Raw genomic sequence first — 26,226 nt, 5'->3', positions numbered from 1 at the left:
TTTTGACCTTTACATGTAAAGTAAAACTTTAAGGTGTTTGGAGCCTGTATACAGAAAATACATACACCAAAGCTGACCAAAATGCAAATCTTGGTGTATTCCTGTAAACTGTCTCCTCTCCTTGATCTCCTGTTTGACCAGTTTAACAAGTATAATAAAGCATCAGAGCTTTCTAGAAGCCTCATCTGACTAGTCGGCTTCACAGAGAATATAAAGCATTTATTTAGCAGTGTTTGTGGTTCATCTGTTTACTCCATCAGTCTTCATTCTGTCCTGTTTCTGGGCTGAGTCCTCTCTCTACAGTCCTGTGGTTAATTGCTCTATTCTCCTCATTCACACAGGAATCTGTTAATGAGCTGCCAAACTCAAAGTTGCTTCGCTTCATTGTGCTTCTTTTTCAACCCCATCCCATTCTTAGCACTGGGTAAAAACTATGAAAATCCACTGTATAGTATAATCTTCAGTATTTCATTAAATTTTGCTTCCTCTTTCTAAATTTAGAATTTGTAGATGTGTAGTAAGAAATAACTGCTTATGTTGATGTAAATTAGGAATTATGAAACCAGTATATTACTGGACATGGCTGTTATTTTAATGCACTTTTAATTTTTCGATTAATTGACTAATTTCTAAGTCAATTAAAATATCAAAGATAATGACAAGCCCCTATCACATATTACACAGCGCAAACTGATGTCTTCAACTGTTTATATAGTCTGTACAACGGTCAAAAACGCAAAAGGTATTCAACCTACAACTACATAAAGAGAAAAGCAGAAAATCATCATATTGTAAAATACATTAGGAACTAAAGTAGTATAATACAACTATTTAAAAGGCACCACCACCGATCATTGGAGGGCTTTTGTTAACTCACAAAAACATCCTTCCCTTCCTCTCTCACTCACTTGCACTTGATTATGTAGACAGTATTATGAGGCTACATAACTGTAATCCCTCAGCAGTCTACAGTACTTCCACTCAATTTCACTCCCTCCAACCGTGTCTTTTTTCCCTTGAACTCTCTTGCTGTCCTCCTCACTCTGTCCACACTGCCACCAACCAGAGTTCCCGGAAACCTAGGTTCTCTTTACCACGGGGAGTGTGTGTTTATATGAGTGTGTGAGTATCTCAAAATAGCTGTTATGTAATAGCATTGTGGCTGGCAGTGGTTCAGTCCAGCCATCTGACATGACCAACCCATTGGCCCATACAGTACTTAAAGAGAAGGATCAGGTTTTCCCACACACACCTCCTGCTCTGACTCTGAGGAGTAGCAGAAAAAATAACTTGTTTTACTTGCACAATATGTATAATTTGATGTAGCTTAAATCTTGAATAAGAACCAGCATGGTGACATTATATTCAGTTTCACTATCCAAGACAAGACAAGTTGTTTGCATGGACTAAACCATTGAACCATTCTCTGTTAGCCTAGTTTGTTCATTTCTGGGGTATTTTCCATTCATTCTTAATTTATTTACAAGAGTTTGCTCAGTGATCTCTCAGACATCAAGTCTGCACAAAACTTCCTAATAAACAGTTTTTCTTACACTGGTGGTCCAGCAGCACTGAGGCTACAAAGTAGTGTGCCATGGAGCAGTAGTGGTTGGTCTTGACTTGCGACATGGTGGACCAGAACAACGGGACATTGTCTTTGATTGGCGTCTGGATCATGGACTGATGGACTTGGTCATAGATTTCTGAGACCTGGCAGTGAAAAGAAGATAGAGTTACTGAAAGCACATTAAAAGCACTGGTGTGGATAAAATCACAGATAGCAGTGAGGAATCTGACTCTGGAGTGATATTATAACTACAGTAGGTGCAGTACATCCTGCTGCGACCAGAGCTTAAGAAAGAATACTGTACCTATATCATATAAACACTAAGTGTTTGCAATTGCTGCTATTTACCTTGGCAGCCTCCTGGGCCATTTTGAGCAGAGAGAAGAACTGGTTTCGGATTCCAGGCAGTGCAGTCTTCTCAAACAGACACTCCTGAGCCTGAGCTAGCATCATCCGAATCAACATACTGAGCATGGCTGGACTCATGTCGTAGCTGGGAGTGTGGGTGAATGTCTCCTTCAGGTGGTTCAGGATACCTGGGGGAGAATAAGAGGTCAGCACAACTGGAAACCAAACTATTCCAAAGAAACAAAAATCCCACGTAACAACCCTATTACTGGCTAAAGACTTGGTTAAATGTGCCTAAACAATGGTAAGGGAATACAAGGCTCATTTACTTTCTGCACCAAGAATCTGAACTAAAGTCCTTTTGGTCAGTACAATGTTTCATGTTCAAAATACAAGCACAAAATTTGCATCTGATTTAGTTTTGTGAAGACTAAAAATATTTGATTGCTGAGACTCTAAATACCAAGAATTTCTGGGTTTTTTGTGATTCTATTTGAGGCCTGCAGGGAATTAAATATCTTTTCTGTCTATCTCCATAATAAATTCAGGGTCAGTGTCCGGATCTGATTCTCTGGACATTTTCCAGAGTTCATATGAGAGAATGGCTTAAGAGAGACTGCAGTTGTTATTTAGGTAACCTATTGTTTTTTACATTGATGCTTCATAAGAGGAGGCATACAATAGTTAATGGTTTGGGTTACAATTAATTTTCATGGTCCATCCTCAATTAGTTCATTTGGGAAAGGTATATAGTTTGCTGGTCCACAAAATTACAGATTGGTCTCTTCATCATGCTTGTATAACGATCCTAATTACTGACACTCTCTTACACAGATGTTGAGTGATTGAGTTCTGATTTTGAGTGATCACACTATCCACCAAAGGAGAAAAGCCCACTGCTAGCATGAGATCAATGTCTGTGTGCTTCTTTAAAACTGAGCCAAGACACAAACCTTCTTAAATTAGTTTTTCATGTTCGATTGAAGCAATAAGGCCATCTGCGTTCCAACTGAGAACGCCTCCCTCTTATTTACAGATTAAAAACCTGGCAGCAGAATGTTGTAGACAACTTAATAACAGAGTACTGCCTCACTAAGGTTCTGCCATTGCTGGATGGCTCCTCCCATCCTTAAAACCACTTCTGCGTCACTGGATAAAGGGAAATGCAGCAGCCTATGATCTGCCGAGGGCCAAGCTGGAACCCCTCTACAACTACAGCTAGCATCCCTTCTTGTCACTTCCCAGCTTAGTTTATTACTGGTGACAATGTACCTCTGAACAGCGTAATTGTTTTTCAGCGTAATAGTACAAGTCTAAATTACAGCCATCAAAGCAACATAACTTAAGGCCTGGCATGTTCAGAGCTGTAATTATACAGCAATACTCCTTGTGCTGCCAAGTCATAATTCTATCAAGACTTGTCTGAGCGTCCTGAAACCTCTAAGGGTTGGGAAACCGGTTCATATGACTGGTGCTCCTCTAGAAGACAAGAAGCCAGACAAACATCAGCAGCATTCAGTCTCCGTCATGGAGCAGAATTCAGAGGGTGGAGGCTGGCATGTATTCTTAAAATAAGGCTGTGTTTGCAGTAGTACTCTTTTTCTCAACAGTGTGTGTCTTGTTAATGTTAAGGTCACTGCAAGAGGAAAAGAATGTTTTCAGTTTGGGTAAACCACTGTATGTGGGTCATAGTGACCATCGTTTCTCATTTGATATCTTTGAACGCTATCTTTGAAGCTACAGATATGTCCTTTCTAGGCTGGTGAGAGGGGGATTATCTGAGTAAACCACTTCTATCTCTACATACCTGCAGCTTTCTGGAAGGAAGAGATGGCCTCCTCCAGCCCAACTATGGTCTGTCGGTCACTGCGAGTACCGATCTGAGAGTAGAGGGCGGCCATGTTGAAGAGGATGCTGGCCTTCTCTAGTGACAGGTTCTGTTGGCACACCGGCACTCCAGTGAAGGAGTCATACCTGAGAGAAAGAAACCAGATTTCTTTTTGTCAAGCAGATTTCAAAACAATCACAAAGTGCCTCGTGGAAAATATAACTGTGTTAAGTAAAGGCCAAAAAAGATGAATAATTTTAAAGATACAATAATTAATTTATAATATGAATTTTGGAGTTTAAAAATAAGTTCAGTGAGTAAATACAGGATTTTACATACAATACAGTATCTAAGTTTTACATATAATGTATTTACACATCTCTAGTCAGGGATTTTAGGAAGTAACAAACCATGGCTGAGGTTTAAGGCTCTAGAAATACCTGGTGCAGGGGCTCATGGTTACTAGATTAAAGAGCAGGACAACTTTCCTTATAATGTTTTTTTCCTGATCATGTTTTATCACAGTTGTAATCTCACCTGCTATCTTTGTGTTGTGCCTTATTTTCTATGTTACACAAATTACAGTTAAGCTGATATTTATATTATCTTATTATTAACAATATCTCATTAAGTACTGTTTGAAATTGCTTTTAAAAATGGTTTATTATTCTTATTGCCATTGTTCTTCACTGGTAATAATTGCTGGGTGTACCATGTGAAGAAGATGCCGGTCTGGCGGGTTGGGGAGAAGAATCGACTCTCCATCAGTGGAAGATGGCTGGAGTACTTGGCCAGCAGCTCCACCCCTGCCTCGTTTCGACTCGGCGTTCTGCAAGCCTAGGACACGGAAGAAAAGAGATCTGATACAGTCTGCAGTAATGTGATTTCAATCTTGTGGTGAGGACATGTTAAAGAATCAGTTCAACCAAATCACACACATAAAAAAATATTTATGTACAATAGCGTTATCTAGCAATGTGTATAGATTTATTTTTATGTACTCAGGTTTTTAGATATCTGCCTCTGAACATGAGTACAACAGTGGTGATTTGTGTTTGTTTGTGCTGCTCAAAGCAAAATGTTTCGAGAAACAACATCCTACTACTCAAGACCATCCCCACAAACATCAGGACTAGTTCTCTTGTAGAAAGCAAATCTGTTGATATGATGCATTGCTGTTTTTCAGATGTAATTTCCAAAGTTTTGAGCACCACATACTGTACAACAATTCCATTCACCTCCATTGCATTTGGGAGGTGGCAGAGATCCCAAAGACCGATATCACAAAACCAAAACTATCTGCATGGCTAGAGAGCAAAAGATGTGGGAGAGAAAAATATGTTTTTGTGACTTGGGTGGACCAACCCTTTAATTCCAAAGTTCTCACAACAAAAGGATTTCATGGTGCTTTGTGTGGTACAAAACATTACGAATGCTGCTCATATTAAACCCTATTAAAATACACTGCACAGTGTTCATAAGCACAGGATTAATCTGAAACTATGCCTTGTTTTCTTTGTGACAATTTAGAGATCACTAAGTGTTGAAAAGAGAAGATTTTCTTATCATGACAAATCAGACTGAGTGCACACTACCTGTCGCAGGTCCATCAGGTCAGCAATCTCATCTTCAAAATTGTTCCCGTCCTCACTGTAGTGCTCCAAGATGATGTCCTTTCAAAAACAAGCAAAGATAAACATCACAAACACTGTTATTCCAGCTACCTGTTACCAAGTGTTCTGGGGGTTTAACCTCTCGGTCACAGGTAGGCTTCTCTCACAACTAGTCAATGCTTTCACATCATTCCTTTACTGTAGCACAGAAGCCAAGTACTATCTCAGCAGTGCAGGGTAGGTTTACGAGAGCTATCATTCTATCAGAGTCAGGCAGAGGCAGGAGACGCCCAGTCATTAAAACTGAGGTGTGATTACAGTCAATAAGTAGAGCAGAATTGACCTGCTCAAGAATCCATCAAACCAGAACAGAGTGCAACAAACAGATGTGCCATCAGGACATTACGAATGTGTTTCTATATAGCTAAATGATAACTCCACTGCTCTAAACAAATACTGACCTACTTTTTGTTAATAAGCAAATCTTTTTATATTCAGATGATGGATTATTCCTGAACGTGATGTAGTGGCAGGTGCACATGGCACGACAATGTGACCTAGATACTTTTAATTAGGCTTTCATTTTGAAGTAAATCCTTATTCAAAACCAAATTAGCCATATTTGTAAGCCCCTATCTCCAGATTTCTGTCCTTATGTTCCTGTTGGTTAGTTTCAACTTCAGATTGCTATCCCTCCTTGTCCATGAAGATAGTCGGTTTATGATGTCATGATGTTTAAGACAGTTCCTCTTGACATATCGCAAAAATGTCAGTTTTGCTTAACTGATGATGAGGATATGCTGCTGAGTGCCATTCTTTTCACCTCTTTGCAGCTCAGTGAGATGTCAGTTGTTGCCTTGAAAACTTTTTCAACACATCACAGTGCTGATTGACACATCATTTTTAGCTATTTTGCATTAAACCTAACCTACCTCTGAAGTAATGTTTGTAATGATGATTAAATAAAACATTATTTTGTCTACCTCCATGTAATTTAACATGAAACCTGATAAGAAACAGTTCAACAACATCACTTTTTTTCTGTATTTCTTTGTTCCGAAATTTAACCGAAGCTGTATTATAGTTACTTTGAGAGAGATGTTGAAATCAAATGGCTGCATTACATCACATGGAAAATTCTCAATGTCTTTATACACATTTTTCAGTATGTTGGAGGGAATGGTGGTTGTTTCTTCTGTACCTTGAATGGAGTAGAGAAGTCAACTTCTTTTGTTTCCTTAAGACCCAGAGCAATGAGGGGGATGTTGGCCGTTTCGCTGTGGGCAAATCAAAAAGACAGAGATGATACAGCAGGATCTCACACATAAAAGGACAATTCATTATTTATCTACTTCACAAATAACAATTAATGAAAGCAAGACTAAGAAGCAAAGCACATAAACATCCACCATGAGTCTACTGATACATTAATAGGTTCATGATGAAGAAAAGCAGGCTCTAAGGTGTGGTACAACGTATCATACAACATGAAACTCCCTTTGACCACAGATATCCCTGTTAGGCATTTCATGTCAACAACACAGTCAGATTTTAAGTAATTAATAATGTGTCTGGAGCTAGGAACAGCACGATCACACCAGCAACCGCTTTGTCACTTGAGAAAGTTCACATTTTAGTTTAATCTTTCGTGTAGTTTCATAGAAGGGAAGTCTGGATTAGGCAGATGGTGCTAATAGCAAACACAGCAGGAGTTAGGATTTAAAGGTGAATGGGACCACCACGTTTCTTCGTACTATAAAACTTCACAATTCCCTGTTAATTAATCATTCTGGAGCTGCAGCCCTGCTTCACAATGCTAATAACTTTTTCCTTCATTTTGACACACCAAGCCAAAAACAGGCTGCCATTAAACACCAGATAAACCTCTCACTCAGATCTCAGCTGTAACTGTGATGGTTTGGAGTTTATGTGGTTGTATGAACCTGGGGGTCCTTGCTGCTGACAGATGGAGAGCAGGTTCAGCTCGTTATCAAAGCTGAGGAAATATAACCTGACAGATACCTGCTGCTGTTTAGACAGAACCTATAAAAAAACCAAAAACCTCCCCCTACTGAAAGCAAGAGAATGAGGTGTTACTGAATAAATTACCCTTTTTAAAAACAAGCTTGTGTTGTGTCTGCATTTTACGTGTTAGAAATTTATCTAAAAACAACTTTCAGTTAATGCAAGCTTCAGTTTTATCATTACACAACAACATTAACAAATCATCATATTATCCCAAATCTATTTTAATCGGGACTACTGTCAAAAACATCAGAGAGGCTCAGCCTTTTTCACTGCACAAGATGTCAAAACCACAGAAAAAACAACTCATTCATCACTTGATGATAAGGCAACATTCCTCTGGCATACTGGCGCAGTGAATCACAGAAAACCTCATTCATCAGAAACACTGTCAGAGCGAGATAGAGGCTGCAGTGTAATCCATTAGTACTTGTAGATGAGATCACTCTGATCTTTTCCCTGGTTTGGCAGAAGGAGGGGAGCTGCATGGGGGATGAGGATATCTGTTCTGTGGGGAATCTGAAATGTTAAAAGCCTCTCAGCAGCTCACTACCCCTCCTTGCACACATACACACACACACACACACCTTCCCACCCCTCGTTAAAGTGCCAGTGTGCAGGACATGGAACAGACGACTATCACCATTACAGCCCTGCTGAGCTCGGGTTTACACCACAGAGAGCCCAGCACAACTTAGACCCTTTACTAAATATCAAAACTATGTGGAGTCACAATCTCACCATGTACAGTGACCATTATTTTGTTTTGTTTCACAATATTCTGTTAGCATAATGCAAAATAATATGTTAAGCAGTGTAGGCAGTAGAGAGGCAATTCTAGGACTAGAGAAAAAAACAAAGTACATATTTCATAATCATATTAAACTATTAGATTTGTTATTATTATTAATTATCGAAACATTAAAAAGTACAAGCAACCAGTTGTCAGGGTCACTTAGCATTTCATCTAAAGTAACCTTTTATAGATTAATTATTCTCTCCACTCTGTTTCCTGTAGCAAAGCTGATGAAGCAGTCTGTAGTGCTGATCCATGTCCTTTTTTTCATTCATCATTATGATTCAGAGGATATTTAAGAAAGTTCAGTTTGTTCTCAAGGTCAAGAACATGACACACAAGAACTGAACAAACATGTACTAACCCACAGATCACAGTGCAAGTAATGTTTTGTTACTAACACTCATCATTTTTGTAGTTGCTGTGTTTGATGAGACTGTCAAGTATGCAGTGATTGGCTGTTAGTTTTTTGGGTCACTAACTTCATGTACAACACGTGTACTGTCTGCACTAGTCACATATACTGTACGTGCCTCCTGTTAGGCATTACCTCATGCCAAAACCAGCTAAATCTGGTCTGAGTGAGAAATACCTTCAGAGACTCTATTCAGATAATGGTGGACTGGTGGGAAAAGCCTAGAAAGGCGAGGAGAGGTTTTTGTTTCAGCACTTAAGACTGAGGTTGTATTTCAGGCAGCGAGAAGGAGGCTCACGCTCTATTGTGGCCGTAGAGGCTTTCTCAACATATCCAATATTCCCATGTACTGTACATGTTACCTGCACCTGTGCACTCTCCAACTATGTATGGCCCTTTGTAGATCTGGTAGTGTGAATATGATGATGCTAACACTTTGCACGTGTTTCATTTTCTTTCAAACAGACACACAATGGAGGACAGGTGATGGCAGTTTCACAGCCTGCCTATTGTCTCTGGATAGAGCAGTGAGCAGGTGTTTTTCTAAGAGACAAGGAGGCTCAATGTTCCAACACTCAAGTATGTCTGATCATGTGACAGAGGACACTTGAAGTTAAAGATGGTAGTGGGAGGCAGCTGCTGAATTATGAGGATGTTTATATCTTGCAAATAGTGAACTAAATGTCTATTTTTTTAGTGTGCAATGTTTTCTTAAAGTCCAAAAAGTAGAGGTTGTTTTTTTGTTTCTTTGAGCAAGACACCAAATCCTTTTACACCACACATTAAAATCTGGTAACAACATCAGCTAAATTACTGAGTGAAAAACAAAATAAATTCAGGAAAATATTTGCCTCTCTGGATTCCTGAGGTGTAAAATCTATCTTCCTACCAACATACACAGAGACCCCACCTGTCTGCAGGGCTGCTGATTTATTAAAACCAGGTTAAAGCCTTCTAGTACTTACAGCACTGAGACCTTGCAAGCAAAACAAATTAATCAACTAATCAGGGCTTTTTGTACTGCCAACAGAATTTAGAGGAAAAACTTATCCAGGTCTGTAGCTTGTTAGAAAATCCCTCATAAATGTTTTCAGAATGAAAGAAACAGTCTGATTGTAGCAACATGGTACTCTGTGAACCATGTCCGATTTCTGTCAATGACCCTCAGAATGGTTACCATAGTTACCGCCATGCAACACCCCATCCCCCATAATCCTCCACTATCTTCCTACCTTCCTTATCACTTTGTTATCCTAATGTGATTGGTTGTCATAGGTAACGTAGCATCTTCTAAAAAAAAAAAAAAAAAAAGTGTGTGTTGTGATTTATGGATGCATGTAACTGCTTAGATGTATCATAAGTGCTTGTGCGTTAACGTGCGTGGAGTGAATACGAGCGTTGTGTACATATGTGTTTGTATTACCTAATGTGTGCTTGTGAGAATGTGTGGTGCTAGTACAGGTTTACTGTGTTTGTGCGTGAGTGTGTGTGTTTATCCAAGCAGATGGTTTATAGAGGTTTCAAGTGTTCTTAACAGGAAGAGCCACCTGGAAGCAGACATGGTTCAGTTTAAGGGCCTTAAAATCATTATAATTCGTACTTTGCATCAAAGCAAGAAGACTGTGGTAGAAAGCTAGAGGCCCAGAGAAACACTTTTTTTTTTTTTTTTTAAATATTATGTGTTCATAACGGAATAAACTTTATTGCCAATTTATCATTTGCTACCACAGTGCTCACATTGTCAAAGCACCATTGTTAGCTAAATCTATTTTACAGTCCAGGTTATTAAGATTTAGATAAAGATTTTCATATAACACCCTCCACCACTTCCGTATCACAGTCCTCAAGTCATTCAAGTCTATTAGACACGTGATTGAGATAACGCGTGTATCCCCATGACACACATATTGCATATTCATTAAAGCCCTTGAAACTTGGCTCGTCTACAGACAGAGAACACCAGAACCTATCACTATCTCACACACGTGTACACGCCCGATCAGACTGTTGTGAGAGAAGCCTCACGCTAAATTCTTATCTTAGTTTGCATGCAAGTTCAGCTCATCGTTTCCTTTTTGCTCTGTCCATTGTGTCTCAAAAAACCAGCTGGTCCAGTTTAACAGCAGTAAACTCTTGCGCTTTGTCTTTATGTTTTTCTATGTGTCATTTTCTCTGCTGCTCTGTCATCAAGTGTCTTTCATCTGAAAGAGTGCATGATGACTTAAGTACAGTGTCAGAACCATCAGTCTCCTGTTGGCTGCCAACACTGTGTGTCTGTAGCCGTCTGAGCTATAAATCACTAGACTGAGGATTTCCTTTTGTGGACTAAGATCACAATTTCCAGAAGTGAGTTCTGTAGGTTTAGGAAATCAAAATTAGGACCAGATTAAGTTTAGGATTAAGGTTAAATTTGTACAGAATTTTCAAGAGTTTGGGTCAGTGGTGACCTTATTATGTGGCAAGAGGACTGGTGCCACACTCATTTGTGGTTACAGCAGAAAGCTCTGGCTGGTGTGTATGCATTTCATCATGTAGTCTATTTAATGGCCTCATCACAGGAAGTTAGCATGTACAGAATCCAAAATTGCAAATAATTTGATTCTATTGCCTGCAGATACATTGCTACTCAAGATGAAACCACAGTCTTCCTCATTGGTAAAGTCAATTATGAACAAAAAGCACAAAATGTTAGTTGCTTGGCAAACAGGAAACCACACAAAACAATATACAAAGTCTCACGAGGCCTTCTGCTGTGGTGAGTGATTTTTTTTTTTTTCATTTGATGTGCATTTCATAAATGTCTTAAACAAGCCTGTATGGTAGGTGTAAGAATTTCCACATGTTCAAATTCCACATGTTCTCCCTTTTATATGATTTTTATTATAGCGGTGGCATACTGTACCATCTATAGCAGCAGTAGAAGTAGTAGTATAGTAATATTTTTACTTACTGGGTGTTCTGGTAGACCTCCACTGAGCTGTTGAGTCCTTCCAGCTGTCCCATCAGAAGCTGTAGGTTGGAGTTAACATAACTCAGCTCCAACAGAACCATCTCTTTAACCTTGTTGTTAGATGTCGCCCTGCACAGGGAAGAGGTTGGGGAGGGAGAGACAGATGCAGAGAAAGAAAAAGTGAGACAGAAAGGTCATAAATAGTTTGAAATAAAGAGAGGGAGGAGGGAAAGAAAAGTAATATCAGGCTTGTTATTATCCACTCAGATGCAGCCAAACTCTCCTGCAGCTGATTATTAAAACAAGCGTGCCTCCCCGAGTGTTCTGGACCGCAGACCTGCGTCACTGTGCCCTGCTGTGCACTTGATTTATTCTCCTGCACGCAACAGCAAAACCAAACTCTGAATCACAACTGCAGCACCCGTGTAGTTCAATAGACTCTATCCCCTTGACACAACGGGGAGCGACAAAGTAACGCTATAGGTCAAAGGTCAGATACACAACTGCAGCCCTGCAGCTGGTGGGGCTTGTTCAGGGAATCTTTAGCATGGTGAGACCCTCCTGCTGTGTAAAAGATATCTAAATTAAACACAAAATACTTTGTGCCATATAGATGCAAAAGGGGAAAAAAGTCTTTACTGGAGAATTAGACTGATCCATTTTTGTATAACCAATTGTCTAAACAATATATATCAATATATAATTTTTGTATATTTTACTAGAATTTGGAAATAAAACTTTTTACTTTTATGTACATGTTTGTGTTGAGGTGAGGAAGATCACATTATTACACTATGTGCCTGTGTGTGTGTCTGTGTGCACACAAGGGGTTAGGACTCACTGCACAGTAGAGATAAGGTTGCAATGATACCTCCAGTATCATTGTGTATGTGTGTGTGTGTGTGTGTGTGTGTGTGTGTGTGTGTGTGTGTGTGTGTGTGTGTGTGTGTGTGTGTGTGTGTGTGTGTGAGTGGCTGGATCCTTTGTAAAGCAAAATTTATGATGTACTGCCAGTTGAAGAAAACAAAAACAGCCTTTCACATGCAACCATGGTGATACCAGGTACCACACACACACACACACACACACACGCACACACACACACACACCTCAGTGGTCTCACCATATTCTTATCTCTGTTTTACAGTGAACCCTAACACATTCTTTGTGAGTCCTGACTAATGAGACACATACACACATGTACACACCTGCCTCAAACCTCTAAACCTGGAGATGTTTCACTGATGTCAGTGAGAGTCTGTCACCTGATCTCTCTCTAGCCTGTAATTACAGAGGATGTGATATTTAACAAGGAAACGGAGATGTAAAGAAGTGCTGGCAAGCAAGAGCTTAAAAAAAAAAAAAAAAAATCAGTTCAGCTGAAGGTTAAAGAGCTGAAAAAACAAAACTAGGTTTTAACCAATATAGTCAATATTATATTTTATATCTTATTTTCACAGAATAAATACCACAAGTTACAACAACAAAAACAACAACAAACTATGTTAAAAACTCCATTTAAAAAGCAAGGAATATAATGTAGCATTGCATGTGGTGGACTTGTAGTAGAATCATTGCAGTCTACTACAAGAATACATATGATCCACACAGCAACACTTTGATCTTTTAAATTGGTACTTTCTGCTCTCTGGTCTTGATTCATATTCTTAAAGTCATCACTGCAGGTAAGCATGGCTATACTACATTACCAGATTACTAACTCCAGTTTTTCTCTTCATACAACACACTGGAACATAACAGATATTTCAGCCCTTGCTTGAGTTTCACACCACACCATCACTTCCTTGTGGCCTCCAGAGAGGTTTCTGGAGAGGTTTGGTCTGGGGAAAACATTAGGGTGGAGGAGGTAGAGGTGCTGTGGTTTGGACAGGATGGATGCCAGCTCTCCAGCCTAGAGGCTGTTATTAATATCTAATTTAATATCTAATATCATCCAACAGTGTGTGAGAATCAAGCTGCAAACCAGAAAGTGTGGTTTTGCTGAAGTTTTCCTCATCCTCTTCTCAGGAAAGATTGTTTTCATTTGGCTGAGTAACAGTTTGTAGTTTTTCCCTCAAGGCCTTTGATCTGAAGACAGATATCTGGTACAAATGTTGATCACTGACAACTATAACTACTATTATACTGCATAACGCACTACATATACCTTGTCTGTGTTGAATTTTTGTGTCTCTATCAGTCTTTTTCTGCGAGAAGAGAAGAGAAGAGAAGAGAAGAGAAGAGAAGAGAAGAGAAGAGAAGAGAAGAGAAGAGAAGAGAAGAGAAGAGAAGAGAGGAGAGGAGAGGAGAAGAGAAAACTGGTCTGACCAGACTGACTCCACCTGTTGCTGATAGAGAGAGGAATGCAGAACAAGAGATTCGGAGAAAAAAAAAAAAAGAGGTGGAGAGATTGACAGCACCGAATGACAAAAAAGCAAAAGACACACAAGCAGTGTGCTCAAGGAAAACAAGGATTTAGGTTCAACCTGGGATCAAAATGACTCATAAAACCATCATAACGGGATCTTTTAATGTTGCTATTTTCAAATAGTGTTTTTCATAAAGGCTTATACTTTGGCACATACTGACGTCATTTTCTGGACCGCTCACACATATGGAAGGTCACAGGTAGAAATACAGTCAGGCTGTATACGATTTGAGGCCTTAGAAATAAAGCTGAGAACATACCTGAACCTTAAAAATGCATACAGGCTGTTCTCTGTGCTGCAGCTGGGCTGGCAGATGCACACACCCACACACACACACACACACAGAGTCCATTTGCCCCTGGCCTCAACTGGGCAGACTATGTGAAGCACTGGAGGAATGTGGAAGCTTCTGAGGCTAACAGTAGGCTTAGCAGACCTCATGCACACACACACACACACACACACACACACACACACACACACACACACACACACACACACACACACACACACACACACACAGGTCACCAGACTAATCTGAATGCAAACGGAAAGAGAGATGATCCAGGAATCCCAGTGGGAGAAGTTGAGACAGCTACAGTAACACAGTCACAGTAAAGACAAAAGATACCAAAGGACACCTTTTTTCTTTTCTTTTTTTAAAAAAAAAACAGCAGACCCTTAACTGTCCTGACTGTTGCAACATACCATCCCTGCCAATCACCATAGTAACAGAAACAACTGTATAATTAAATGTAATCCAATACATTGATTCTGCAATAAACACCACTTTTATGAAGCTAATAACAATATATTTCTGTTGACACTTTGTCAGCTAGAGTTCAGAGCTTTTCTCTGAACTCTAGGATTTGGCTTATAATTTATGACAATAAAAAGCCAAAGATGGCTTATGACTCTAGATGTTTTCTGCGTCCTATTTTATCTCTCCAGGCAGCAAGTAGCTGACAGACTTGTTATTTTTCCAGTATAGCAGGTTCTAAAACGGAGTTCAGGGAAACAAATCATTCTCCTTTTTCACAGCTCTGAACTAGATTGGAAATTTAAACTAACCAGCAAATCTAGAAAAATATCTTAGAAAATAATCTTAGAAAATTTTCATTTTCTTGATCTCCAAAATGTACCTCTAACTAACTATCTGTCTTCAAGTTTGCACAAGCCAGCACTGACCTTTTGAGGAGATCAGACATGTAGCGTTAGTCTATATGCTTCATAACTTTGTCAATCCATTTGTCTAAATGAAGCAGTAATAACAGATACTGATTACAGGACAGTTGTGCCAGGTTACAAAGTGTTTCTTAACCTCAACTCTGCTCTACAGACAAACAAAGGCCTTTGCTTTGACAGCTACAGAATAGGAGGAGGGGTAAACACCTGCACGCACTGCATTGTTGGTCAAGTGCGACTGAGCGCTCTTAACCATACATGTATCATTTTTGACTGGTGGAGCAGAGCTTCAGCCCAGCTTAAAGCTTTGTTGACACTGTTCATTGCAGACAAGCCTTCATTTTGTTTCGCTGGTGACTGTATAGTATAATATGTTTGTGAAAAGATATAAGAATTCAAATACAAAAGGCCGCTGTTGATACAAGGAGTGATGGTTGTGACAGCTAAAACTGTATTTCACAACCTTTAAAATAAGCCTGTAATTTTGTGTAAGAAGTTGCAAATGCTGATGATTTCAGCAAAATATCAATACAGAAATTAACCCATTTATATTCTTATGTTTGGGTGCCACTATTATGGATGCATAATTAAACAAAGCATGATGATCAGTTTAAATACAACGTGCTATTCTCCATGTTGTCCAAATGTATGCAAAAAAGCAGGAAACAGCATTCAGAAAATTGCTTTTGATTCAGAGAGGCCCACCAGACTGATCCATAAAAGGTCTGAGGTTGGAAGATGTATGAGATGACAGTAAACCTCCTCATTTTTCTCCTGCTGAGAAATCTGATCCAAAAATTCAGTTATTCAACCCTACAAGACCTAATATTTCAGCAGAGAGAAGACACCTCTCATATTTATTTTCAATTTATGTTTGAAATCCAGAGAATAGAGAGAGACACAGATGTGAGCTGCTGAATAAAACTCATCCTCTTTGATATTTAATTCACCTTTTAGGCCAGAAGGTCTGGCCTGTACAGTTAGTACAGTAGGTGCATAGAGCGGAACACAACAATTGCAAAATCGTGACAGGAAGCATCATAGTTTTGCAGTCTATGATCAAAATACAAAAGCCAAGCGAGATGTTTACATTGGACAGCAGCTCTAAGCCACAATATACAGTGGCTCTTTGTTTTCAGGGTATAAGGAATGCTCCTCTTCAAGATTATTACCTAATATCATCTGCCTCCCTCATGTTGTTTTAAGTCTCACATCAAGAATATGACAACTCATGACAGAACAAAGAAAGATGTGAAGACAAACTTGTCCCAACATCAACACACCAGCTGTAGTTTATTAGAGGTCACATGTACCACGGTGACATAACTGACTAACAATACAGAAGAATGAATGATACATGAAGGTGAGAGAGATAAACTTGACTGGTGCGGTCTTATTTAACAAAGGCAAATGCATATCTGGGTTTGTATGTGTGTATTGTTACGTGACCCATCCTGCACTTTGTTTTTCTTGTTAAATATGCATATTATAATATGATTCAATCTTCTCACAGTAAACAAATTAAAGAAGCACATGAAAGTACTGTACAGTGTGTATGCATGTACTATAATCATCAGTTTAGTTCTTACTTCAGCAGGTTCTCAGCTCCAGCCCTCATCCTCATCTGTTTGATGATCTGCTGGTTCACACTGGCTCGCTTATTCTGCAGTTTGCTTCGTCCGGTTTGGGCGAACGGGTTACAACCCTGAGACAAGAGGAAGAATGAACAAACATGTCAGCAAAACACAATGACTCATTAAAATGTAATAAGTGAAAAAAAAATCATGAAAAATTAGCATTCTCTGAAAAAAGTAGGATGACTTCCTAATTCATGTTTTTTTTTTTATATTACAATGATTTTGTTAGCAACAATTATAAAATAGCTAACATTTCTGGGAGCCATTCTAACTGTATTTTTATCTTTATTTATTCATACCAGGTCTGTCCCAAGCTATTATTCCCATAAAAAGGTTGCTGGCAGACAACCAATGAGCAGTGGTTGTATGGGCAGTAAATGATACATTCATCTGATATCAACATTTTTTTTGTATTTGGCTTTTAAATCAGTTTATGAGAATTTTTACTTTATCTTTCCTCACTGATTAAACAGTAAAAATAAATCCATGTTGGGTGTGGATGGAGCTGCACATTGTGATATGGTACTCAAGTCAAACACATGCTGCTTTTCCTCCCACTGTGTTTACACATAACGGCCTGTATGAGGCTGTACTGTGTGTCCTTGTCCCTATCACAACCACCAAGTGTCCCAGCCTTACTAAGTCAACAGGCTGTCAGTCACAGCCGTGCAGATAAACTGGTCTTAGACATTCATGGTGACTGACTCACAGCACAGCAGAGGTGTGGTCTGGGCTGTACATCAGAGCGCAAAAAAAAAAAAAAAAGAAAAGCAAGACGCACAGTAAAACCAGTCAGTTTACAGTTCTCAATTTGCAACTCTTTTGCATTGTAGTTATGTATCTGAGTCTGAGGTTAACAGCAAAATGAGCTCCAGCTTCTACATCAGCAACATTACAAACAACCAACAGTGAAAAGGCAAAGAGGTGAGGTCCCAGCACCAAAACAACACATGGAACAAATATTCCTGTGACCACAGAATAATTGATGACAAAAAACGAAACCAAAAACATAACTGCAGTGAGATGTTTTTTTTTAAACATTTCAAGGTGAAAGTCAGTCAGGGTAAGATACTCAACAGCAACAGGAAGGATTCATGGAGTCATGTTCAGCAGATCTGACATCAGCCTGACTCAACTTTCTAAATGACTTGATTTTTATTTTTAAAAAAAGAAGTCCCCTATAACATATGAAATGCAGATTCATTCATTCTCAGTTTCATTTACTGAATAGAAAAAAATGTAAATTTGAAGAGAAGGATCTCTTTGTTTTTAAATTCGCAGATTTACTCCTATTTTGCTAAATTTGGAATGCCCAATTTTCCTACAGTGGATGCTTCATTTGAAAGGACATTATGCTGTCCTACCAGAGATTTCACACCACACTGTAGGTGCCTCATTCAATTAGTAGGATTTACTCTAAAGCTGCGGAAAGCATGTGACCCCTACTGGCTTCCAGGTAAGTAATGTCATTCTTGAGGGCATATTTCAACTCTATAATACAAAAGGTCAAGTGGTTGCAACAGGGGTCACATTTGACTGGAAGTTTATCTGTTCTCTGTATCCACTCAGCTGTGTCACTTGGGTGTTCCTGTGAAAACACTATATTGACCTACGAGTGTAATGATTAACCATTTATACAAATGAAAGCGTCAGCGCCATATCGAAACTGCCGGGGGCGTGGCCCTGCTAGATGTAAGAGCAGCAGCTATTTTTAGAGTGACGGCAGGGAGAGGACGTGAGCGCGCGGCTGGAGAGGGCGTGGACTCATTGCAGTATGTCGACACGTCAATCATGACATCAAGAGTTGAGTGTATGCGAGCCAGGGAGTGGTTAGTGATGGTTACCACAGCAGTATGTCCTGTTTCCGCCTTAAATATGTAGTACGCGATGAAACGTCATGATAGCATTCCAAAGTGATGATCTGATCCTGTGTAGTGACGCCACTTATATCAGCGACCATTACCATCCCTGGTGATGGTCACATCGTCAGGATTTACGTGTCATCCATAAACCTGCTGACTAATACCAATTTATTTGGTATTTAGTCTGAGTCAGAAAGATTATGAGTTTAGTTTTTGGACATTGTTGTATAATATGTACCTTCAGCATTTCTGATGTTGATGCTTAAAAAACGATAATTTCACATTTTTCCATGTCTGTCTGAAAACAACACTCACATGCCCATACAGTATGGACAGTTTCTGGAATAAAGGAACAGTGCTGCATTACTTGTCACAGCACCACACAATCCATTAAAATGCTAACTTAATCAACATGATGTTGAGCGAGACATAAACTGACCCCTTAACTCCAGCTACACTGATGCCTTACCTAACCCACTGAACCCCTCCCTGGCACACTCGAACAGTACAGCCTTTCTCAGTAGGCGTACAAAACACTTCATTAGAGCAAAACAAAGAGTCCAGTCCATTATCATATCCATCAAATAGAAAGTCATTTGGCTGTTGTATAACTATGGCTTCATAAAGAACATGCGGAGCAATGGCTCATGGGATAGTCGGTTTATACAACTGGTGATTAAGCAGCCAGGAAGAGGCGTCAGCCATGAACCAGTTATGGCAACGTAACTGACTCACAATTGCTTGTTCGCCCAGTAAATAAACCTAGTATCTCAATATTCACGCCTCTCCATGATGAAGTGAATGACTAATTCATGTACGTATCCACTTCAGTTGTGATAACAAATACACCTTGAGAGGTTGCTCAAAAGGGAGTAAGCTTCTTTCAGTCCCAAAAGAGATGTCTTTATATTCAGTGAACTCCTGCAAGAAATCATCTTTAATTTGCCTTTTTTTCCAATACAGGCCCTGCTGGGGGAATTTGAGTGTTCCTCAGAGTCAAGAGAGCCGGTCTGGTCTGTAAACCAGGACACATGTTGTCAATTTGTGTCTGTGGTCTGGCTGTAGGACGGCCTCGGGCCAGATGCTACGTCAATGCTCTTGTTGGCCGAGGAGGATGAGGAGAAGAAACATGCCGATTCGGCTGTTTGTCCTGCCATCTTTCCATCCTGCAGCCGTGCAGTCGGACCTCAGCCAGCTGGAGGTGAAACAGTGGACGGCTGGGACGGAAGCCCTGAACCACAACAGCTCCCTGCAGCATCGGTTGAACCCAGTGAGGCCTTGTAAATCATTAAACTCATTTTCACCCAATAGAAAAAAGGGAAGACAAAAAAAATGGAAGGAAAGATCATCTTGGCTCCACTTGGTTAAAATTTGACCAAATTGTTTCCAAATTGCAAATCTCTTTAACATGACAAACTGAGAACTCAGAACTCATTGCCCTCTGGTCTCAGTGAATGTGCAACCCTTTTCATACTGAGAAGTCCTTCCGCAATTAAAGACTCCTGAGTGTTCAACACAAAGGACAAAGAAAATGAAGACAGGGTGAGAACAATGGAGCGAGCAGGAGGAGTTAGACTCTACAGTATGTGTTACAGTAATAAAGGAAACAGCTTATAACCGAGGCAATAGGCTCTAGTACTTTCTCCCAACATGCCCTGTGACAGTGCCAGACCCTGGCTCACACTGACCTTTTTATAGACACAGGAAGTGCAGCACAGAGCCTAAATCCAGACAGCGTTCAGAAGGGGATTCGGGGGGATTGAAATACACAAAGGCCCTGTTCAGATGCACATCTAGACATGCTTGCCTATAAAAACACTTCAGTTGAGGACACCAACAGCATGGCAGACAGGCAACACAGTAAAAACCCATTAGATAATCACTCAACCACTGCCAAGTGCTTTTCTCATAGCCTCAAACTAGGCAAAGTCACAGCTCCTCTCACTGAGGGCAGCGCTTGAAAATGTTACAGTCGCAGGTACATGAGATGGAAAACTGGTTAGAAGGGTTTCTCTGCTGGTACTGTTGCAATGAATGCTAATGGCTTTTATGATTGCCATTGGACAATGATGACTCACCGCCAATTTACATGATGAAAAGGCTTTGACTTCGACACAAATACAGGTGGGGGGAAATACTCTTCTTCTTGTCTGGGTAACAGTTCAGATAACCTGCCACCATCATTTACATTTCAATCATTTAGCTGATGTTGTTATCCAGAGCACCTTCCCCGTGTGCAACTGGAAGATACAGACAATCAATGAGGAGGTCAAGGGTCTAGTGGTCTTACAATGTTCCCTTAAACACAACAGTCATTTGTTACGAAGCACTAATTAAGAAAATAAATAGAGCAAGCTAAGAAGAAATATTAAGCTTTTTACCAGATCAAAAATAAAAACAAAGCCGATCTGCCAGAGCTATCTAAGTGCAGCAGGCTAATCTCAGCTAAGTTTACCAGGGGTGTCAACAAAGCTTTCCCTATTAACTGCCAATCACATCAGTCGCACCTCTCACAGCCAGCAGGGAGCAGATAACGTTAATTATGGGATGTTTGGTCACTGCTCTTTCTTTTCTCTTATTATCAGTCACTGATATGGAGATTCCAACTGCTATTCCTGGATTAACACACACACACACACACACACACACACACACACACACACACACACACGCACGCACACACACACACACACACACACACACACACACACACGCACACACACACACACACACACACACACACACACACACACACTGACACCTGAAGCTGACAGCGTTGTAGTTTCTGACACATCAGGAACTGCTGCAGTATTTGTTGGAACTAAATTTAAGACTGAAACCATGCTAACAGTAAAATGATGACTTCAGAATTTGTATTATATTAGAAGTTATCTGTGTGGTATCTTATATACACCTTAGTTTTATTTACCTGTATTTACTACGTTGGATAAAATAGTTACTCCACATTTTTAATGTATCTTTAGGTTTTATTTTTTTATTTTTTTATTTTTAATGTTTTTCCTCATGTGTACAACACCCTGAGTTACAACCAGCTACTGTGTGAAAAGTGCTATGCAAATAAATCAATAAACGTATGAGGGCTATAATTAAAACAGTGAAGAGGCAGCCTACATATTAAATAGCCTAACTACGAATAAGTAGGCTAACGAATAAAAAAATAAAATACCATCATATCTGAACGAGCTGAATATAATCTAAAATCTGTTTCTGGGGCTGCCAGAAACAAGCTAAAGTCATTATGTTTCTACTCACAGCTGTGAAAATAAAACTATAACTTCCTCTCAGTGTACATTAGCGTTAGCTGCATGTTTTGTGAAAAGCGAGGAGAAGCAAAACTCACCTTTCGGAAATAATTGTTGTCTCCTCCGCTGTCTTTGATGCCGTTTGGTAAAAGAGCGTCCGTCATCCTGAAGGCTCGGACTCTGAGACTCTCAGAGAGAAAAAACTAATGAATTAAAAGTGTATTTAAAGCAGACTGCTGCTGTTCAACAGGTGAGTATCCTCTCTCCTCCGACACTGGGGCTGATCTGACTTCATTCCTCTCAACCAGGGACTTTTCCACCAGGAACCAGAAACCCCGCCCAGATGGAGAAAAAGGGCTGGGTGGTGCATTCACAACCACACACACACTTACACTTACACACACACACACACACACACACACACACACACACACACACACACACACACACACGCACTTGTTTCATTCATACAGCACAATACGTGAACTATCTTCTGTTCAACAGTATAAGTCTCATAAATTTTTATTGATTTGCGGGCAGTAAAGTTACATCATCTGATGCCAGCTGGCTCTAATAAAGTAGATCAATTGTATGCTAAAATCAGCCAGTTTGAAACTGCATGCCTACTGGTTTTGTTAAATTTATTATATTGTATTTCGTTATGTATTGTAATCAAAATGCCAATCGACTGTGAGTCAACTCAATTACAGAAGAAGAGAGACAGAAAGTCAAATAAAAAAGTAGTGTGTGGATAGAAATGAACAAATGCAATGAGTCCACACTGCAATATAGTCATTTTACCAGTTATTATATATTATCAGTTATAGGTTATAGGATAATAGTTAGGCAATTTATTTAAAGCGTTAAAAAATAATACTTGTAATATCTATCACCTTAATATCCAAGAGCAACAGAATAAAAGGAAAAAACTGTGGACTTGCTGACCTCTCTGTCAAAGTGTCAGTGCTGTGGGTTTATTTTGATTATTTATTTGTGTCTGACATGGTTTTGCCACAAAAAAATATTAAATTACCTGGTTAAAAAATCTTATAATTACAAATTACTGCTTAAAATCTAGAATCTATGAATACACAGATATTGTTCATTTCAACTTTAACTAGTGGACACAAGATGTCTCCTACTTCACTGTTAAGTCCATTATCAGTGTATGTACACTGATCACTTGTATGAGTTGCGTACTGGACCATGACTGGCTTCCAGAGTTGTGATGTCATAACTCATGCTCACAGGTAACTCTTGACTTCCTGCAAGCACAGAGAAACTTTCCCTCCTCCAGCAGATGGATGTGAAAACAGCCTTCTACTGTCAAACTCTGCATGTACATCATTCTGCACAGTGAAGCTCAAACATCACAGTGAAGGAACAACACAAAAAAAATTTTTTTGAGTGGAAGGGGACTTTAACAAATAATCAAATAAATAAAAAGTAGAAAAACTAAAACTAAAAAATGGCAAAGGTACTAGTAGGAGTAGTTTAGCAACATACTTCTTGTGTGGCATTTGGCAGAGGTGCTAGTTATGCAAAATTATGCAAAATAGTTTTTCCATTTAAAACCACATGGAAACTCTTTGGTAAAAAGCCTGTATCATAAACTTCCTGCACTCTGACAACATAAAAGGACATGCACTATACACTGTACATCTTCACATGCTCTTCAAGTGTAGGAAATGATAGTCTGAACTTAAAGTGAAAAAACAATTTTTTTAATCACATATGTCAACGCATATATGATCACAACTGTTACAGTAATAACGCCTCGGTAGAACAGTTTGATTGTCTGAGGCTGACTTTGCAGTAGGCCTGTTTGATTTGCTGAATTTTAATTTAACACCATATCATATCTTTTTTAAAGAATATATTACATGGAGTTGTATGTAGTAGTATTAAAAAAATGTGCAAAAGTTTAACATTATCACAAGGCAATAAAATATAATTATGATTCTATTTTAACAGCACAGTTCAACAAGTTCTTCTCCCACATGTGGAGACAAAGACAGCTGGTCTGCAGGATACAGACATTAACAGACGAACACGATAAAAAGTAATAAAAATGTACAGCATCTGTGATCTTTAAACTGCACTTATTTGGTTGCCTGGCAACATCAGCGGAAAGGAGCTGTGGTTGATTCAGCTGCTGAGGCTTTTTTTTATGATTGTGTTTCTGATCAGTGAAAAGGTTTGTGGCTGAACTGGAAACAACCCCTCTGCTGTTGACCAGCCAGTTCTCCGTCTGTTCAAGGGCACCACAGTAGTACTTGTTGTCGTGTATTTAGCTGTAGTGTGTTTAGCTTATCAGTATTCCTGCATCTGAGGTGAAACAAGAGGAGCCGTGTGGAGCTTGTGTGTGGCCGGTTTTGCCAGTTAGAAAGCAGGTTAAATTCCTGTTTGTGAAAGAAGCGGTTATTAATGTCAGGAGAGGATTATTGATCACAATTGAACATAAGGGTGAAAAGCCAGAGGATGAAGGTGTTGCTGTGGCTGTAAACTGAGCCAAAGCCGTCTTTGTCTGGAACATTTCTGCACCCAGACAAAGAGTTTAGAAACTCTTAAACTGATTCATTTTTAACCTCATTCAGCATCTGTGAGGGTGAATGATTTTATTTCCATTTGATTCATGAATGTTTAAAAATTTGCAGACAGGTTTTTTGTCCTCTGGGGCGTTTTCTTTCAAGCATAGTCAAGTACATAAAGATCGTAGTTAAAAAATGGCGAGTCAGTCATTCACATTAGTACAGTTACTGACAGAGAACAACTTTAATGTTTCACAGAAGAGGCTGAAACTGGACAGAAGACTGAAGTTCAAGTTGTAACTGACCATTCACTGTATTCTGGCGTCACACATTCCCACAGTACTGAGCTAAGTATCACAATCCTGCACAAACCAGCCCAGCCAGTTTTCTGGTGACCAGCTTAGAATCGGTCAAAGACATCTGCAGTGGTGTTGGCGCCTGTTAATACACGCAAAGTTCCTGTTTCCTTCAGTTTCACAGGCAGACATAGTTTTTCTGGTTACAGCAAACCAGGAGAGCAAGTTTTTATCAGTCATAATTCGTCAGCAAAGGGTTTGTTAGTCAGCACATTAACACTTTTTGTCCAAGGTCGGATTTGTTGCTTGTTCTGTTTGAGAAATAAAATTGACATTGACATGATGGTCTGAAAATAGTGCATTGAGTGACTGACTAAACACTGGAATCATTGCCTATTTCTACCATCACTGCAAAAGTATCGACTTCAGTTACACAAAAATGCATTCAAGAGATTCTGCATCTGTGATTATGAAAATATGGAGCCACTCAAAGTACCTCTAACTGTGCTATAAAGTAGTACTGATACAGTTACTCAATTAATTGACAACATTTTTGAAATAAATGCAAACCATTTGCTGGTCCTAGTTGGATATTTGTGAGAATCTGTTATTGTTCTCCAGTCAAAGCTGAGATGATTATTGTTGTACTAAACAGTATTGACCACTAGATGGAGGTAGTGGTTAAAATGTAGGCATTAACATTGTATATTATTGTTCTTCCCTTGTAAATCACTGGATGATGTGTTTCCCTTCTTTAGTTTTGTTTGTTTTTTATTCATATGATTCTACATAATTCCACTATATTGTAGCCAACATACATTTATGAATTTGTTTGATAGGCTGTATCTCATATAAAACTATATGTTCATACTATTTACAGGCCACCAGCATGGCTTTACTAGATACTTGGCTCATTTCAAGACGTTCTGACTGGTGTAACTTTAAAATCAGTGATGGTTTGGTTCCATTTAGGTGCATGTGTAAGCCGTGCCAATGAGTCAGCCCTAGAACTGGCACACCTAAGTGAAACAGCCATTAATTATTTCTTAAGCTCTTCAGTTGCAATTCATCAAGTCAAAATGTCACACAAGATAAAGTTCTACTGGTTACCAGCTGGCATTTCTCACATTTGACTTTTCATAGCAGGAAAAGCACAAGTGTCACTATTAAGAGGCTCTGTTTTAGTTAGAGATACCCTTCTTGATCATTATTGGCCATGGAGCAATGTTTTGATGGGCAGATTTTGTTTGTATCTCATGCTCTAACAATTCATATGTACTCATGTATATATATTAATATGTACATACACACATGTACAGTGTTGCTAATGTGTAGTGTATGCAAGCTGTACAACATCCTTCTTTTCCCTCTATTCCTCTCACTTTTATGAAGCTGGAAATAGTGTGTTGTGTTTGTGTTTGTTTACAAGATAGCTCCTCAGGGTATCTTAAGTGCTCTAGTAAGCCATGCCACTGAGCCAC

The 26,226-nt window shown here is 39.3% G+C and overlaps 1 protein-coding gene across 1 annotated transcript in view; it reads right to left on the bottom strand.

Annotated features, from left to right (window-relative positions):
• Positions 1–22,241, bottom strand: part of rhpn2 (rhophilin, Rho GTPase binding protein 2) — a 30,003-nt gene extending 7,762 nt beyond the window's left edge. The window contains exons 1-9 of the mRNA XM_042394615.1: positions 22,017–22,241; positions 16,746–16,861; positions 11,543–11,671; positions 6,558–6,633; positions 5,339–5,416; positions 4,456–4,580; positions 3,723–3,889; positions 1,916–2,103; positions 1,554–1,710 (exon numbers count right to left, since the gene is read on the bottom strand). Coding sequence (XP_042250549.1) covers positions 1,554–1,710; positions 1,916–2,103; positions 3,723–3,889; positions 4,456–4,580; positions 5,339–5,416; positions 6,558–6,633; positions 11,543–11,671; positions 16,746–16,861; positions 22,017–22,082 — 1,102 coding nt within the window. The 5' untranslated portion in view covers positions 22,083–22,241. The remainder of the gene's footprint in view (positions 1–1,553; positions 1,711–1,915; positions 2,104–3,722; positions 3,890–4,455; positions 4,581–5,338; positions 5,417–6,557; positions 6,634–11,542; positions 11,672–16,745; positions 16,862–22,016) is intronic.
• Positions 22,242–26,226: the final 3,985 nt, after the last annotated feature.

The sequence above is a fragment of the Thunnus maccoyii genome, chromosome 1 (genome assembly GCF_910596095.1).
Source record: "Thunnus maccoyii chromosome 1, fThuMac1.1, whole genome shotgun sequence".
Lineage (NCBI taxonomy): Eukaryota > Metazoa > Chordata > Actinopteri > Scombriformes > Scombridae > Thunnus > Thunnus maccoyii.
Note: the sequence above shows the minus strand (reverse complement) of the source record. Positions and strands in the feature narration are given on the sequence as shown.